This window comes from Cetorhinus maximus, chromosome 9 (genome assembly GCF_964194155.1).
Source record: "Cetorhinus maximus chromosome 9, sCetMax3.hap1.1, whole genome shotgun sequence".
Lineage (NCBI taxonomy): Eukaryota > Metazoa > Chordata > Chondrichthyes > Lamniformes > Cetorhinidae > Cetorhinus > Cetorhinus maximus.
This window is the reverse complement of record NC_135887.1, coordinates 92,502,090-92,520,958: the sequence shown is the minus strand read 5'-3', so window position 1 is coordinate 92,520,958 and position 18,869 is coordinate 92,502,090. Positions and strand designations below refer to the sequence as shown.

Below are 18,869 nucleotides of genomic sequence, written 5' to 3'. Positions count from 1 at the left end.
CAATTAACCAGAACAAGAGAATGGGGAACTGGTTTATAATAATGTTTCTGCTGCCTGCAGTTTACAAAGTCTCAAATAACATGCATGATAATAATATTAAAATGAATATTGAAACAGCCTTTTTGTTTAAGGATTGAATACAAGAATTCTTACCTGGGCTTAGTGACCTCTGAACAGGCACTGTATCTTTAAATAAAGGAATAAATAAAATTCAGTTTGTGATTATTCTATTTCTAAACAGACAACAGGAAATAAATAAAACCCAGCCAGATTGATTCACATTTGCATTCTGACTTTCCACAGTCTTGTATTATCATCGCTGCTTCAAAAATGTCCTGGGATTGTAACGTTCTATCTAGCTGCAACAGAAGTCACTTAATCTGCTTTACTGAAATACAGAATCAGTGGAAACTAGTTTAAACTGTTGTTTAGAAAGTGCAGAAGAACAGAGGATAAAAGATCCTTGCAGCCCAGTTTCTTTATTAATAATTCTATACAATTCTTCTTCTTCTTGCGTCTGACACCGTGTAGCTTTACAAATCTAAGTCCAAGTCGAATGGCCAAGTCACAGCACTGTGTTGTAAGGTGGATGGCCTTGGATCCTGCGGCAAATTTTCATAGGTCATATTCATTCACAATGTGGTGATCCAGGTGACCACAGTCACATGGTGAGCTGTCCTTGAAATTCTATTTGTGGAGGAAGTGCGATATCCTTGCATAGAGATTGTGGATCCTGGGGCAGAATTTTTCCCTCATCGGGTGGGCTTGGCGGGAGCAGTTGGGAAGCCGACCGCTGCCTGCAATGAGCTCTGCACTGCGATTTCATGCGGGCAGGCCAACTAAGGCCCGCCATGCATGGATCGCAAGCGGCAGCGCTGAGCCCTACCTGTGCAGGTCGGGGGAGGAGGGAGAGCGGGCCTGGTGCGCAGTTCACGCATGCGCGTGGAAGAGCACTTCAATCCCCCTGAAGCACGGAGCTGCCCCAGGGAGATGAAGCGCTTTTTAAAAAAATTAATGAAGACAGTAAAAAATTTTTTAAAACGTATTCCCTCATATGACTCTGTCACATGAGCTGGGACATGTTTTTAATTCAATAATAAAGTTTCCAGTTAATGCTCATTTGCTTTAGGAAACCTCATCCCACTCGTGGATGAGGTTTCCTAAAAAATGTAAAGGCCACTAGGCCTTTTCGCCTGCCCGCCAGCTGTAAGATTGGATGGGCAGTGTAAATTTGATTTTAATGAGCCTGTAAATGGTGTTAATAGGCCTTTCAACTATTAGCTTTGGCGCGCGCCTGCTGAATGAAATATCGCATGAGTGCGCAATGATGTTGGGACGCACACCCGACGTCATCGCGTGTAATATTACGCTCGGCGTGTCGGATGCGCGCCCGCACACCGAACATAAAATTCTGCCCCTGATGAATGTCGGCCATTGTTTGAGGGAGGTTGAATCCTGCAGGCTCTACTGTCGGATCACTCACCAGATCTTTGTTTGCGATATTGGTGTCAGCCTAGGGTTTATTGCATTTGTACCTTTTGTCAAAACCTGCATCATTCAAATCACTCACAAAGCTCCTGCAATGGTTTGTGTGATTTGAGTCATATATTCGGGTAGGTTCTGAAGATCTTCATGGATTGTCAATTCTGGGATGGCTTCAATCTGATCCAATTCTCATTGATTTTGCCTTCTGGAGCACATCAGGAGTTGGGATATTAGACAGTAATGGGTGCCATCATAGAGGTGTTGATTTCAGTGTACCACTGATTATCCACATTGATGTGTTGAGGGCATATTACAAGCGAAAAAAGAAAAATTATAGTTATCTCAGGAAGAGGGAGAGTAAGCAGGTCTGGGGAGAAAAGCAGTGTCCTGTACCATACATATGCACTTTCTAGAGCATCAGCTAGGTGAAATATTCATGTTTCACACTGTGACAGGTATTGGGTAATATACCCAACTCCACCAGCCTAGGACAGAAAATAAATGACCATAAAGTTCATCAGGTGCTTGATTCTACTATAAGGGGCAGATTCCTGTCCTTTCCTGATATCCAACACTTGTACAAGTTGTATCAGGAGTTGCTGACTACTGATCAGGAATAGCTTATTTTTCTCCTCATTAAGTCAGCGACAAGGTCAGTGAATCTGTTAAGCTCAGCACAGACCAAAGATCAAACCTGGAATCTTACTAATTAATGGTTTTATTTTAATGAATTGGCTGATAGTTTAAAGTCTTGGTCCTGCCTGAATTTCCAGCTGGCACACACTCCACATGACACCCATAAAATATATGTGAACACTCATAAGCAATACCAGCAGAAAGTTATAAATACACAGAATGATTATAAATGTAATTTCTTCAAAATGAAAGATGTTTGTTTAAAATGAGATTCTGAACATCTCATCCATTCTATATTTTAAATTAGTATTTTTAAGTGTTGAGCACTCTTTAAGTCAGATTTTGTACTCAGGTCATTGAGAGAACCAAATCTGGACCTGAAGATTTTCTGACGCAGCAACAACAGCACATATAGAAACATTGAATTTCTTTTCACATTGGAATGAGAAAACAAATTACCAGGATTATTAAAATGAGTGGCTCGGGAATACTTACTTAGCACAATCCAGATGCATTGTGGTTCCGACTGTAGCCTGAATGAAAGAAAAATGAACAAACAAGATGTTTTTCTTTTGGAGACACAGCAAAAAAACTGAATTTTGCAGTTAGTTGATTTATCAAAAATATAACTTTTCTCCCTGTCCCACCTTAATCTTCACAGGTCAGTGTATCCACAGTGAGGTTCACAGAAACCCAGCAGCCTTTCCTCAACTCAACTTTTAACATTTTCAACTCTAACTGAGAAGCTTGTGTGTTCGAGCCCCACTCCAGGACCACAGAATGTAACCTGAGCTAACATTCCAGTGCAGCATTCAGGGAGTGCTGCCACCGCTGCATTATCACAGATGTCACACTTCTGATGAGATAGTAAACAGCGCCAGCAGTTTGAATGGATATTGAAGATCCCATGGCATTATTTGAGAAAGAGCATGGAGTTTTCCTGGTGTCCTGGCTAACATTCCTCCTTTGACCAAGCTTACTGAGATTACGATGGAGTGGCAAAAGCTGCAAAATTGACTACATTGTGGCCTGAAAAAGAAATTAACCCAGGGAGAGGTGGTTTAATTTTGCAGAGCATCAATACAGGAATTTCAGGATAATGAATTTACCAGCCCAGAAGTAGAAGGACCAATAAATTATAGATTGACATGAGGTAAGGTCTGAGTGGGTGGGGGGTGGGATGTGTGGCAGCAGGAGGGGAAGAAGATAGGGGATGGGGGAACCTGCAAGGATTTTAGTTTTCATTTTTCTTAAAAGTTATGTTTCCACAGTTTTAGTGCAAAATATAAATCCCTAAACTTATAATATTTATAATTGTATGTATATAAATTCCCACTAGTTCAAGCAAAGACTTTTTTGACCAAAGATTCCTTTGTTTTTCAACAGAGATACATATCGCAATGTACTAATTTTTAAAAATTCATTTATGGGACATGGGTGTCACTGGCTGGGCCAGTATTTATTGCCCACCCCCAATTGCCCTTGAGATGGTGGTGATAGCTGCCTTCTCGAACTGCTGCAGTCCATGTGGTGTAAGTACACCCAGAGTGCTGTTGGGGAGGGTGTTCCAGGATTTTGACTCAGCGACAGTGAAGGAACGGTGATATATTTCCAAGTCAAGATGGTGAGTGGCTTGGAAGGGAACCTCCAGGTGTTGGTGTTCCCATGTATCTGCTGCCCTTGTCCTTCTGGATGGTAGTGGTTATGCATTTGGAAGGTGCTGTTTAGGGAGCCTTGGTGAGTTTCTGCAGTGCATCTTGTAGACGGTACATACTGCTGCCACTGTTCGTCGGAGGTGGAAGGAGTGAATGTTTGTGGAAGGAGTGCCAATTCAGTGGGCTGTTTTGTTCTGGATGATGTCAAGTTTCTTGAGTATTTTTTAACTTCTTCCTGTTATATTTGTACTCCATAGTCATATGCAATTATTCATGGAATCTGACAAAAATTAAAACGGCTATGTTCCCCCAAACCCAAGAAAGTGTAAAACTGACAATGGCTCCTTGTGTTGCTATCAGAAGTTGCTGCAGATCTGATTATCCCTTACCCTGATGAAGTTATTGAGAGAAAGCACACTGGAACTTGTTTTGGAGCATCATAAACTCCCACTGACCAAGAAACATTTGCAGACAAAGATCTGTCATTGTTGACACTCCAAGTATCTGATTTGCGTAATCCACGGGGACCCACTACTGTAAAGGCTGTGATTCTGACAAACAAGTAGAAGAAGAAAGAATTAAGGACTGTCCCTTAGCTCTCAATACTTAAATTGTTTTCCTTTACAAAACACTACAGGCAATAGTTAATGCAGTAAAGGTGAGGCCTCTTAAGGTGATGAGAATGACAGAGTTGATGGGCTGATAATGATATATATATATATATATATATATATAATGATAATGGACTGACAATAATCAAAGCATACAACTTATTTTATGATGCAGAAGAGAAGGCCATGGTAGAATGGTCTTTGGATGGATTAGGTTCTAAATGGCCTTCCTTCCCTCACTGAATTTTTCTGATCAGCGAGTTTTCTAGGCCTCCAGTGATGCAAACAGTATGATATGACATTGGATCACAAAGAAACATGACAATCCCAACCTTTTAAATTAAATGAACCAAGATAATTCCAGGTGCAATCTTGAAGACATGGTGAATTAGCTGATCTCTGTATGTTGGGATAGGCAGGGAAAATATTACTTGGGTTTCTGCTCCAGATCGCTATCCAATGGCCACTGTTGTATGTGTGAGCACAGGGTCAGCTGTGATCCTTCACTCACCAGACTCATATAAGAGTGCCATCTTGAGAGAGGTACTGCAGTGCTGCTAGTTTCCATGGCAACACTCACTGCCTTCAGCAGAGGAAGGGAGGAAAGATGATTAATGTCATATTTTACTCAATTGTAATGATCATAAAATCATAAGAAATAGGAGGAGTAGGCTACTCGGCCCATTGAGCTTCCTCCCTCATTCAATAAGATCATGGCTGATCCGATTGTGATCTTAACTCCACTTTCCAGCCTGTCCCCTATAACCCTTGACTCTCTTGTCAATCAAAAATCTGCCTGACCCAGCTTTGAATATATTAAATGATCCAGCCTCCACTGTTCTCTGTGGAAGAGAATTCGAAAGATTAAACGATCTTCTGAGAGAAGAAATTCCTCCTCATCTCTGTTTTAAATGGGACACCCCTTATTTTTAAATAGTGTCCCGTAGTTCTAGGTTCCCACATGAGGGGAAACACCCTTTCAGCATCTACCCTGTCAAGCCCCCTTCTGAATCTTTCTTGTTTCAATAAGATAATCTCTCATTCTTCTAAATTCCAATTAATATAGGCCCAACCTGCTCAACCTTTCCTCATAAGACAATCCTTTCATCCCAAAAATCAGAATAGTGAACCTTCTCTGAATTGTTTCCAATGCAAGTATTGCAATAGAACAGCCTAAGCAACAGACCTTTCAACCAATACTATTAGTAAAGTTCCTTCATCAACTTCAAAAATACATTTTAAGCAGCCTGAGGCATAGGCCACATCAGACATGCATGCTTCCATTCTTGGAATCTTTGATCAAAAGAATTGGCGCAGTGAAATACTCAATGTATCCACTGGGGGTTCAAGAGAGTTTGAGTGAAAGTACTGGGACGTAGTGATCATTATCCTATGGTTGGAAGTAGCTTGAAAACTCAATAAAATCATGTTAACTGTTACATTCATCAATATAATTGCTGACTGAAGTCAGTGGACATAGGATTATAAACTTGAGCAGGTAACAATGTTAATTCAAATAAACGATCTATATAATTAGCAGTATTTCAATGAAAAAGATATACCTTTCATTTAGACTGATGGCACTTATTGTAAAGGTGACTTCATCATAAAGTGAAGCAGGTATTCTTGCTCCATTTGGAGGTGTTGGATGAATAAACACAGGCCGAAATATTCCAAATGCACATTCTGACATAGCCCTGTCCACTGCAACAATTGAAAGACCGTTACACAAATGCAGAGTACAGTATAGAATATATAACAAATAAGGTTACTGTTGTTCCCAATGTCTCTATCATTGCTGATGTTTACTCAGCCTCTTCGCACTATCAAGCCAAGTAGAATTTGGATTAATATTTACAAGGGATTCTTCTCTCTGTTATTTTGACAGAGGTATGAAATCAAAACAAGTTACCACCTCCATTAAGAGAGTGCAGAAAGGCATTTGATACAATGAGATCAAACATCTGTATAATAACATTACACACAGTAATGTTAACTTCTGCCAGGCAGCAATCTGTGTTGCTGAATGCATCTCCACTAATTTTAATCCGGTTCCCTCATATTATCAGGTCTAGTCAGCCCTCAGCCCTCCCAGATAGCACTGTGTGTTTAGGACAACATGAATATAAAAGTGGTGGGCCAACTGCAGTGTGGGAGCTCCACTTCCTTGCACAGTTGATGCTGACAAACCTTCCAGAGTCAGACCTCATTAAAGCAAATTTGTCTTGTCCAATCTGTCAGTGTTTGAGACCTTGACATTAACGACAACAATATCTGTGCAGGAACGTGTTAATGCTTGTGCAATGTTAGATTTTCTCTACAGTTCACAATAATTAAGCTGTTTCTAATACTTTTACTGAAAATCACTTTTTTTTAAAAAAAATCACTTACTGAGTCACCAATGGCTCCTTGAATATAACTCTAAGCAATAGAGAGCAGAGGGTCCCAAATTCAATCAAGAGCTGAATTAGCCAGGAAATCATTTAAGGTGTCTTAATTGACATCAGCAATACTGGGCCAGGAAGAAGAATAAACAGCCAAGCTTCCTTCTCCTGATCTCTGCTGCGTGTACAGGAGTCAGATGATGACAAAGTAGAGCTCAGGATGGGTGAACCCCTTCTCCTTTTGTGAGTAAACAGCCTCTAAAAGTCACTGGCTGTGTTATGTACTCGAGATATGTTACTAGACCCTTCAGGAGAGGAGGGGAATAAACTGGAAAGACTACTTACCAATTACCACAAATTGCATTGGAATTGAGCTCAAGGCTTTAGCGCTTTGATTGAATGATGTGGAGGAAGCTTCTTCAAAAGCAGAGTGCAAGGTCTGTGTGCCATCACTGTGTGTCAGGAGGATGGTTTCTCTTGGGTAGTCTTCAATTATCAGTTCTATGCTGTATGTGCCATAAGTCCCACGCCCATTGTATTGAAGGACACAGCTTTCCTGCAAAAATACTTCAGTAAGTGTTAACATGTCCTTTCTCCTCTCCACATCCCTAATATGTTGAAATAAAGGCTTGCTGCAGAGTCTCCTCCTCTAACTCATACCTAGGAACCCAATTCTATGAACTCACTGTCTTCCACAATCTTTCTTTTCTTCTTTAATCATTGTGCTTTTAAAATTGAAGCTTGGTGTCACCTAGATTTATTCTATCTGCTCTTCTATGCTTTCCAACTTGACGATGTCCTGTACTATGGCTTTGAACATTCACTTTGATTTGTGAATTAACAAAGAAACTCAGTGAACAGAGAGTTAACTATCATCAGAAGGACATGACTGTGTGCTAAAATTCCATTCCTTCATTGACACTGGCAAAACGACCAGAATATTGTAATAGTGCCAAAAGTCACCAATTAAGAAAATAAATCAAATCAAAATGAAATTTATTTCAAGAACATTGCTGTTCAAGGTCGACTTGATGTGATTTTCTTATGGCTGTAAGTGGGCACCCAGCATGCCTACCTGAAACAAACAGGAAATTGCAAATTCAAATCAGAGTCTGAAACAAACAGTGGAATTTCATTTGAAATTTTCAAATACAAATGGGCAGTGTAGTCCACACATCCTGCCCCCATTTGTACTAACTGTTGGGCAGCCGAGCCACCGGTCTTTAAAGGATCTGTTGGGGATCTATCCAAAAATGACTGGAACAATTTTCAAGGTGAATCTTTGCAGGAATGTTCCTCCTGGCCCCACAAATATACTGCTAGTCACTGGACAGCCTACGCTCTGCCTTTCAGCTCAGCACATCCATGGAGCCACTAGATGTTCATGTCCCCAGTCTAATTCAGCAAGCTGCCCACTAACATTCATTGAGCACTGGGTAGCTCACTGACTGTCTCTTAATAACACCTGAATATGAAAATGGATCTGATTTCCTGCTGAATCCATTGGGCAGATGCTTTGGGTGCACCACCAACTTCACACAATTAATTCCTCATGGAGTATATGATGGTTTAGTAGGTGACAGTGCCACTAACATCCTAATGCAGCAATGAGATGAGTGCACTCATGGCACTGCTTAAGGGAGGGATGCTGGCCAGAACTCTGGAATCATAAGAACTTAAGAAATAGGAGCAGGAGTAGGCCATTTGGCCCCTCAAGCCTGCCCCGCCATTCAATAAGATCATGGCTGATCTCAACTCCTCTTTCGTACCAGCTCATCATAACCCTTAACTCCCTGATATTTCAAAAATCTATCTACCTCCTCTTTAAATACTTTCAGTGATCTAGCCTCACTGGGGTAGAGAATTCCAGACATTCACAATCCTCTGAGAGAAGAAATTCTTTCGCATTTCAATTTTAAATGAGTGTCTCCTTATTCTGTAACTATGTCCCCTAGTTCGAGATTCCCCCACTAGTGGAAACATCTTTTCAACACCTGCCCTGTCAAGCCCCCTCAGAATCTTGTACGTTTCAATAAGATCACCCCCTCATTCTTCTACACTCTAATGAATAAAGGCCCTAACCTGTTTAGCCGTTCTTGGTAAGTCAGCCCCTTCATCTCAGGAATCAGCCTAGTGAATCTCTTTTGAACTGCTTCCAATGCCAGTATGTACTTTCTTAAATACAGGGACCAAAACTGTACACAGTACTCCAGGTGCGGCCTCACTGACACACTGTATAGCTGTAACAAGAATTCCTTATTTTTAAACTCCAATCCCCTAGCAATACAGGCCAAAATTCCATTTGTCTTCTTAATTACTTGCTGCACCTGTATGCTCACTTTTAGTGTTTCATGCACAAGAACACCCAGATCCCTCTGTGCTGCACTTTTTTGGAGTGTCTTTCCATTTAAATAATAGTCTGCCTTTTGATTTTTCCTACCAAAGTGCATGACCTCACACTTTCCTACATTAAACTCCATCTGCCAAGTTTTTGCCCACTCACTCAGCCGATCTATATCCCCTTGCAGATTCCTTACGTTCTCATCTCAACATGCCCTCTCACCTATATTTGTATCATCAGCAAATTTGGATACATTACACTCTGCCAATCATTTCTTGTCCTTCTTCAAATAGTGTCATTGGATTGTTAATGTCCAATGGAACATGTAGGTAGGGCCTCGGTTTAAGGAGGACACCTCCAACAATGCAGCACTCCCCTCAGTACTGCACTAGATTATGTCCTAATGTTTGAAAGCTTAAGGTCACACTCTTGCTTAAGGCAAAACACTTGAGGACAGGACCATGTTCTCAGAGGAGACCGGAGCTCACAGAGAGCTCAATGTAATTAATTGTGGGCATGCAGTCCATGATTTTCTGTCCATTCATTTTAATCCACAGAAAATCACAGCCTGTGCACGCCTCGTGTAAAACCACTGCTAACTGATCACACAGAAGTGTGGAGTAAACATTTTGTTCCAATCCTGTTCAATTGTTGCATTTATTTACTATCTTGCAAAATAATAAAATGATTTTGTTGTTTCTAGACTTTTCCAGGTGCATTGTTTGGGTACATGGGAAAATACTGGAAACTAGTCAAGGAAATTTTAAAAAATAATTTGTGATAATCTGAGTAGCACATCCATATATTTAATTTTTATTATGCTGTCAGAATTTTTTTTAAAATGAAGCAATATTGTAAAAGACTTATTTACACAAGAGCATTGCAAAGCTGGCGGAATTACCTGATCTAGTATGAAGAATGGCTGTTGGGTACAGTGGGCGCATTCATGCCTTGCCCGTAGCCCATAATAACATCTCAGAATATCTCCGTCCCTCTCATATATGGTAAGGTTATAGTTGGCAGTGCAATTCTGAGGCACCCTGGGGAAACAGAACAAAGAAATAAAAAAGAAGGCTTTGGGCAGTAAATTAATCCAATCAGTAGTATACAGAATGCCATTGGGCTGATGATTATTCTCTGTAATGGCTCACACGTTTTTTATCAAGTGCATCATCCTAGTTAACCTCCCTTTATAAGGTATTGCTTCATGCAGTCTCAGAGTCGAGCTCTCTTTGCTTCCTTCTGTTTTCTACAAAAAAACTGTAAGGGACGTAAGGCTATTATCTGGCATCACTCTGCAATTTCCATACTTGGGCAACTTTATAACTGAGCTTTTTTCAGGCATCTACAAAAAGAAGTCAACTGTTCTGCAATTGCACTGAAGTTTATTGATTCAATTCTAGTTAAACGTGCACAAATAGGCCAAATACTCTGCCTGAGTGTAACATTTCGGCTTGATAATCCTTCTAAGAAAATGAGTCAATGCAGAGCCGTAGGGTTAATTTTATGGAGTTTATTTATATCATGTAAAATAAAGTTACATGGAAACTGTTTAACTGGCATTGATGGGAAAAAACTTTCCATTGCTTTTTCTAAAGCAGTGTCTGCATTTAACATAACATAAAAATATAAGAAATAGCAGCAGAAATTATAGACGGAAGGTGAGAGTGACTGCCTTGGCATTTGACTGAGTATGGCATCAAGGAGCCCTGAAAAAAATTGAAGTCAATGGGAATCAGGGAAGAATTCTCCACTGGTTTGAGTTACACCGAGGTTGTTGGAGCCCATCATCTCAGCCCCAGAACAGCCTTGCAGGAGTTCCAAAGAGCAATGTCCTAGGCCCAATCATCTTTAGATGCTGCATGTGGCTGGGGCTCATCAGCTGGACCACAGAGGTACTGCAGAGCGGCCTGACCCACTGGCCGGCGCTTAAAGCCGGTGTGCACCGGCAGCTTCTTTATGTTACTGTTGGATGGTTTCTTGGCTATTATCTCACCAAAGTGGAAAATTACAAGACTGCCAAATTAGGCCAAGGGATGATGGAATATATTCGGCAACACCCAGATGACTTTCCTGAAAAAGAAAAAAAAACATATGCAGAGAATCTGGAGGATTTTCATCCAATTCGCTAAACCACTCGACAGTAACTCTTAGTTGACCATGTTGGGTAATTGGTATAACTCACATGACTGTCTTATCAGCTGATGTATAAAAATATTCTGCCATGCGCTCATGGTCTTTCTCATTGTAAATTACTTCATAATAAATTATATGAACTTAAAAAAAAAATGAAGTTCCCTCCATCGTCGGTCAAAAGTGGGGATGCTCGCTGATGATTGCGCAATGTACAGTATAAGTCACGGCTCCTCAGATAATGTGGCAATCTGTGGCTTACATGCAGCAAGAGCTGGACCATATTCAGGCTTGGCAAATAATATTCGTGGCACAAAAGTGCTAGGCAATGATCATCTCCAGCAAGAGAGAATGTAACCATAACCCCTTGATGTTCAGTGGCATTTCCACCACCATTATCCCATACTCAATCAGTCACTAAGGGCAGAATTTTACATCCGGCAGTTGGGCGTGTGCCCGACCCAATCGGGCGTAAAATAGCGCGCGATGACATCAGGCGAGTGTCCTGACGTCATCATGCATTCATGCCATATTTCGGTCAACAGGCGGGCTCGAGAGTTGGCAACGCACCTGCTGACAATTAAGAGGCCTATTAAGGCCATTAAAGTTTCAATTAACATGAATTTTTTGCTGCCCGTCCAACGTTACGGTTGGCAGGCAGGCGAGCGAATCGGCCAGGTGGCCTTTACATTTTTGAGGAAACCTCATCCAAGGGCATATCATCCGATATTAATTTTAAAAAATGTTTGGGCAGAATTTTTATTATCCATATGTTCAGGTGAGTGAGTCCTATGTGGGGACAGTTTTTTCAGGATTTCATCATCTTCATTTTTGGATTTATAATTCTTCAGCTCCCTGAGGTAACTCTCTGTCTTCAGGGAGCTTTCATTGCATTTCATTTCATTCAGATCCCCTGTGCCTGTACTGACTTCAGTGCTTGCCCTCCTCCAACCCCCACCCCGGCAGCTCCGAGCATTTCAGCGATCCTTTCATGCTGGCTGGCTGTTCATTGGCCAGCCGGTGTGAAATCGCAGTCGGGTGCCAATCGTGGGCAGCGGGCCGTTTCCCAGCTGCTCCCTGGCCCACCTGCCACACCTGCTTGCCAAATCCAAAAATCCTGCCCTAAGTTACACTTGCCTGTCTGTGCCTACACCAAGTCATCCTGGGTCTGTACGGCACTTGCCACTAGATGAGCTTTCTAAAGTTAATGGGTGCTTTGGGCTCACCTTCTGCCCCTTTGCTATCTGGCAGCAACCCTCCGTCGTATTGTGTGGCATTAACACCATGCTAAATGGGAAAGACTTCAAATAGATCTAGCAACTCAAGACTGGGCAACCATGAGGCAGTGTGGGCCATCAACAGCAGAATTGTACTCAACCGCAATCTGTAATTTCGTGGCCTGGTATATCACCCACTCAACCATTACCACCAAGCCAGGGGATCAATCCTGGTTCAATGAAGACTGCAGGAGGGCATGCCAGGAGCAGCACCAGGCATACCTAAAATAAATGAGGTGTCAACTTGGGTGAGCTACACCTCAGCACTACTTACATGCCAAACAGCATAAGCAGCAAGTGATAGACAGACCTAAGCATTTCCACAACCAGCGGATTAAATCTAAGCTCTGCAGTCCTGCTACATCCAGTCGTGAATGGTGGTGGACAATTAAACAACTCACTGGAGGAGAAGGCTCCACAAATATCCCCATCCTCAATGATGGGGGAGCCCAGCACATCAGTGCAAAAGATAAGGCTAAAGCATTTGCAATGATCTTCAGCCAGAAGTGCCAAGTGGATGATCCATCTGGGCCTTGTCTGGAGGTCCCCAGCATCACAGATGCCAGTCTTGAGTCAACTTGATTCACTCCACGTGATATCAAGAAATGACTGAAGGCACTGGGTACTGCTATGGGCTATGGGCCCTGACAATATTCCGGCAATATTATTGAAGACTTGTGCTCCAGAACTTGCTGTGCCCTTAGGCAAGCTGTTCCAGTACAGCTACAACACTGCCATCTACCCGGCTATGTGATTGCCCAGTATGTCTTGTACACAAAAGGCAGGACAAATCCAACCCGGCCAATTACTGCCCCATCAGTCTACTCTCCATTATCAGTAAAGTAATGGAAGGGGTCATCAACAGTGCTATCAGGCGGTACTTGTTTAACAATAACCTGCTCACTGACGCTCAGTTTGGGTTCCAACAGGGTCACTCAGCTCCTGACCTCGTTACTGTCTTGGTTTAAACATGGACAAAAGAGCTGAACTCCAGAGGTGAGGTGAGAGCGATTGCTCTTGACAGCAAGGCAGCATTTGACTGAGTGTGGAATCAAGGAGGCCTATCAACACTGGAGTTAAGGGAATCAGGTGGAAAACTCTCCATTGGTTGGAGTCATACCTAGCACAAAGCAAGATGGTGGTGCTTGTTGGAAGTCCATCATCTCAGTTCCAGGAGTTCCTCAGGGTAGTGTCCTAGGCCCAACAATCTTCAGCTGCTTCATCAATGACCTTCTTTCCACCATAAGGTCAGAAGTGGGAGTGTTCGCTGATGATTGCACAATGTTCAGCACTATTCACGACTCCTCAGGTGCTGAAGCAGTCCATGTCCAAATGCAGGAAGACCTGGACAATATCCAGACTTGGGCTAACAAGTGGCAAGTGACATCTGCACCACACAGGTGCCAGGCAATGACCATCTCCAACAAGAGGGAATCTAACCATCGCCCCATGACATTCAATGGTGTTACCATTGCTGAATCTCCCACTATCAATATCTTTGGGGATACCATTGACCAGAAACTGAACTTGACTAGCCATATAAATACAGTGGCTACAAGAGCAGGTCAGAGGCTCGGAATCCTGCGGTGAGTAACTCACCTCCTGACCCCCCAAAGTCTGTCCTCCACCTACAAGGCAAAAGTCAGGAGTGTGATGGAATACTCTTCACTTGGCTGAATGAGTGCAGCTCCCACAGCACTCAAGAAGCTTGACACCATGCAGAACAAAGCAGCCCAATTGACTTGCACCCCATCCACAAACATTCACTCCCTCCATCACCAAAGCATACTGGCAACAGTGTGTACCATCTATAAGATGCACTGCAGAAACTTACTAAGGCCTCTTAGACAGCACCCTTCAAACTAATGACCGCTACCATCTAGAAGGACAGCGCCACCTGGAAGTTCCCCTCCAAGCCACTCGCCATCCTGACTTGGAAATATATCGTTGTTCCTTCACTGTTGCTGGGTCAAAATCCTAGAACTCCCTCCCTAACGCCACTGTGTGACTGCACCCATTCGAGAAGACAGCTCGCCACCACCTTCTCAAGGGCAACAAATGCTGGCCTTGCTCGTTATGTGCACATTCCCCGAACGAATGAAAAAAGGAACAGGCTCCTTCGAGTCTGCTCCACCATTTCAGTAAGTTAATGGCGGATGTTCTACCTCAGCTACTCTCTCCTGCACCATTCCCATATCCTCTGAGTTTTTAGCATCCAAAAATCTCTAGGATCTCTGACTTGAAAGTACAATGACCTGGCATCCACAGCTCTTTGTGTTTTCTGGAACGCCAACGGTTCACAACCCTTTGAGTGGAGAAATATTTCCTCATCTCAGTCCTAGATGGCCTAAATCTTTAGACTGTGACTCCTTAGCTCTACACTCCCCAGCCAGCATCTACCCTGTCAAGCCCCTTAAGCTGTTTCAACAAGATCACTTCTCATTCTTCTAAATTCTAGTGAACATAAGACTAGTCTACTCAATCTCTCCTCATAGAACAATCCCTCATCCCAGGAATTGGTCTAGTGATCCTTTGTTGCACTCCCTCCAATGCAAGTATATCCTTTCTTAATTAAGAGACCAAAACTTTAGACATATTAGTGCAGGACTTTGGGTGTTGTCTCAGCAAGGCCCTATACAATTGTAGTAAGACTTTTTTTTACTCTTATACTCTAATCCCTTTGTATTAAAGGCTAACATACATTTGCTCTCTTAATTGCTTCCTTTACCTGTATGTTAACTTTTTGCAATTTGTGTACAAGGACATCCAGATCCCTTTGATTACCAAAGATCCCTCTGAATACCAATTCTGCTCTCTGTTAGTTAAGGGTGACTGAAATCCCTTGATGTTCTGTAAAGGCACCACTGACTGTGATACAAAGAATACAGGCCAGAAGGTCAATGTGCAGCCTGTGCTGTGTTAGCTAACTACGTTCTAGGTAATGGTTCTGCCACTATGATTGATGTCCACACTGCGGAGAGGAGCAGAAAGGTCTTAATTGTTATCCAATGGCTCTTGCTACAAAGATGAGTGAGGTCAGGAATAGGTTGTGATGGTTTTTACAGTGGAATGATATACCAAGGCTCACTGAATGGGCTCATATGTGACACTTGAATGCAGCACCCAAGAGGTGATAACAAAGAACAACGAGCACCTTCAGGACATGTTAAATGGCAATAAAAAAGAATAAGGTGACTAAAGTTAACTTGTTAGTGATTGCTCCATCCACCTAGCTTCTCTCAGTCACTTGATGTTATACAAGATACAATTAACTTCTACTTTTGTTTCATTACTTTACCTTAAGACGGGTAAGAGAGGTGGTTGAGGAGGTGCATTGATAGCTACATTATCTGAGCGATTTCCAAAATCTGCCAATAAGGAAAATGCAAACTGAAGGCTTTCTGCTTCCCTTTGAGATCCCACGGATGGTGACCAACAACAACCAGTTGGCCTATAAAAAAAATTAAAATGACATTAGCTAATACAGAGCCTGGCGGCATTCCTTTAGCCCACTGACTATCATGATGGCTTCTAATGTAGGAGGCTTCAAGGCTTTTGCCAATGAAGAGAAAATTTGTTGGCGGCAGAACAATAACCTTTCCAGCTAGACACATACTAGTGTAACACTTCAGAGAGCTAAAATTGAATATTCCTCCAATAGCCTGCCTGATTCAGGTGGGAAAGGAATAGGAAATGAGGTGAAGCCTGACCTTATCTCATTATCTCCTCCCATGCTATGGTCAGGGTGGAATTGAGACTTGGTAGATTTAAGCAGGGTATTGTGGAAGAAGGAAGCATGTAACTGGGGAGTAGCAACACGTTCAGTCTGTTTCTTTTTATAATGACTAATATCCTCCACTAGGTATACATCAGAATGAGAAAAAAATTGGACTTACCTTATGTGTAGTGGACTTGTGTTGTTGCGATGGATTATAATCCCTCCATCTAGCATGCACCAGGTTGTAGAGTGGTTGCTGTCTCCCACTGTTTGCGTTCTGGATTTAGTGCAGTTTAAAGCAACACAAATTCCATCTAAACTCTGGGAGCATGGTAGGCTGATTCCTCTGTAATAGATATGCACCTGACATGTGCATTTAAACAGTCAATAAATCAAAAACACTAAATGTACTTCATACAAAACATAGGGGAGATTTTCCCCTCGTTGGGCGGGCGTGGTGGGCGGGCTCAGGAGCAGCCACAAAATCCCCGACCGCGATTTCACACTGGCTGGCCAATTAACAGCCAGCCAGCATGGAACGCGCGCTGAGAACCTCAGTGCTGCTGGGGTGGGGGTGGGAGGAGGGCGAGCACTGAAGTTTGCGCATGGGCGGGGGTGCGCTCACTGAAAGCTCCCTAAAGGCACAGAACTGCCTCTGGGAGATGAAGATTTTTAAAAATAAAATTAAAGATGTTAAAAATCTGGAAAAAATGTATGTACAGTGGACTCATGCACCTTTACATGGGGCAAGATTTTTACCTTGTCAGGCGGGCTCAGGAAAGGCCGTGAAACTGCCCGCCACCTGCGATCAGGCCCCGACCACGATTTCACTCTGGCTGGCCAACTAACGGCCAGACAGCATGAAAGGCCTGCTCAGCACTGCTGTGGTGGGGGCAGGAGGAGAGCGAGCACTGAAGTGTGACTATGTGTGGGGCTGCGCTCAGTGAAAGCTCCCTCAAGACACAGAGCTGCCTCAGGGAGCTGAAGATTTTTAACACGAGAAATAAAGAATTGAAAAATAAGGAAAACATGTCCTCTCATTTGCCTCTATCACATGAGTGGGGACATGTTAAAAATGAATTTTAAAAGTTTTTTTAAAATCACTGGTTGAAACCTCATCCTGCCTGTGGATGAGATTTCGGTAAAAATGCAAAGGCTGCCTGCCCTATTCGCCCACCCGCCAACCGAATGGTTGGAAGGGCAGTGAAAAATTTAATTTAATTAATTGGTTAAGGGCCTTAATAGGCCTCTTAATTGACAGCGACCGAAAGATCGCGAGAGTGCGCAATGACATTGGGATGCTCGCCCAACATCATCGTGTACTACTTCACTCCTGTTTGGGTTGGGTACGCACTCAACCGCAAGAAGAAAAATCATACCCAAACACTTTTTAAAAATTTAATTACGGAAACCTCATCCTGCCCGTGGATGAGGTTTTGCAAAAAGTGCAAAGGCTGCCTGGCCTATTCGCCTGTCCGCCAACCGCTCGCCCGACATCATTGTCAATTTCACACTTGGGTGTGTTGGGCACCTGCCCGCACGCCGAGCTGAAAATCCTGCCCATAGTGTTAACTCAGCTGATCAATAAAAATCAGTACCTGTAATATATCACCAACCAATGAAGCTTCCAAGCCAAACGAGGCACCAAAATAGGAAAACGGAGTAGAACAGCAGCCTTGCAGGAGAGCAGCACTCACTGCCAGCAACCAGATGTGAAGCCCCATTGCTATTCATAGGTTGTCAGTAAATTCAAAAAAGGGAAAAGTAGGATATTTTAACATGGCACTAGGCTCCCCAGTATACTCTAGTTAAATAAAAAGAGAAAAGGAGAGCAGAAAACAGAAAGACTAAAGTCACCCATGAAACTTAGCCAAAAGAAAATGTGCGAGGGAGTTGGTGTTTAAGACAAATTTCACAGCACAGATTGGATTGTTCCTTCACCTCTCACTGTGATTGGTGAATATAAAATCAAGGGAGGATTTTTTAATCTATTTATCGTTTGTATAGCTGCCAAGATTTAACCTCGTGATCTTTGCTATTACATATAAACCCAATTCTTTAACTATCTGAGTGCTGTATCCTCTTCTAGCTTCCCGAATCTACATAGTTCCTTCCCTCCTTCACCTCCAAATTGCAAGCAGTCTCAGTTCTAATAGTGTGGCGATAGTTTCAAATCAGCTTGGCTCATTTGATAACACTCTTGCTTTTGGTATTGCCTGCCTATTCTGCATGTTTTAGGTCCCAAAAGAGAAGAGCTGGGACTTCACTGAACATTCCTCCCTAAAACAACATCATCAGAAAAAGATTAACTGCCCATTCATCTCATTTACTCAAGCTTGCTGTGTGCAAAATGGCTGCTGCATCTGATTCCACATGAACAGTCACTGCGTATCAATATGATTTATAATCACTTTATGGGCAGAATATTGCGCTCATCGGGTGGGCATGTGCGATATTTCAGTCAGCAGGCACACGCAAGAGTCGGCAGTGTGCCCACCAACAAATATGTGGCTTATTAAGGCCCTTAATGAAATAATTGGTCGAAACTTTTCACTGCCCTTCCAACTGTTCGGTTGGTCGGGCGGGCGAAAAGGCCAAGCAGCCTTTGCAATGTTGGTGAAACCTCATC

General features: G+C 42.6%; 1 protein-coding gene across 3 annotated transcripts in view; it reads right to left on the bottom strand.

Annotated features, from left to right (window-relative positions):
* The window catches only part of LOC144684824 (uncharacterized), a 112,992-nt gene that overhangs the window by 46,855 nt on the left and 47,268 nt on the right, over positions 1–18,869 (bottom strand). For 2 of the 3 annotated variants that reach the window (XM_078549100.1, XM_078549097.1), the window contains 9 exons: positions 17,839–17,966; positions 16,419–16,603; positions 15,821–15,973; positions 10,014–10,152; positions 7,117–7,327; positions 5,950–6,091; positions 4,166–4,327; positions 2,617–2,654; positions 154–186 (listed from right to left, as the gene is read on the bottom strand). In XM_078549100.1, coding sequence (XP_078405226.1) covers positions 154–186; positions 2,617–2,654; positions 4,166–4,327; positions 5,950–6,091; positions 7,117–7,327; positions 10,014–10,152; positions 15,821–15,973; positions 16,419–16,603; positions 17,839–17,964 — 1,189 coding nt within the window. In that variant the 5' untranslated portion in view covers positions 17,965–17,966. The remainder of the gene's footprint in view (positions 1–153; positions 187–2,616; positions 2,655–4,165; positions 4,328–5,949; positions 6,092–7,116; positions 7,328–10,013; positions 10,153–15,820; positions 15,974–16,418; positions 16,604–17,838; positions 17,967–18,869) is intronic. The other variant, XM_078549099.1, reaches the window with a different exon arrangement.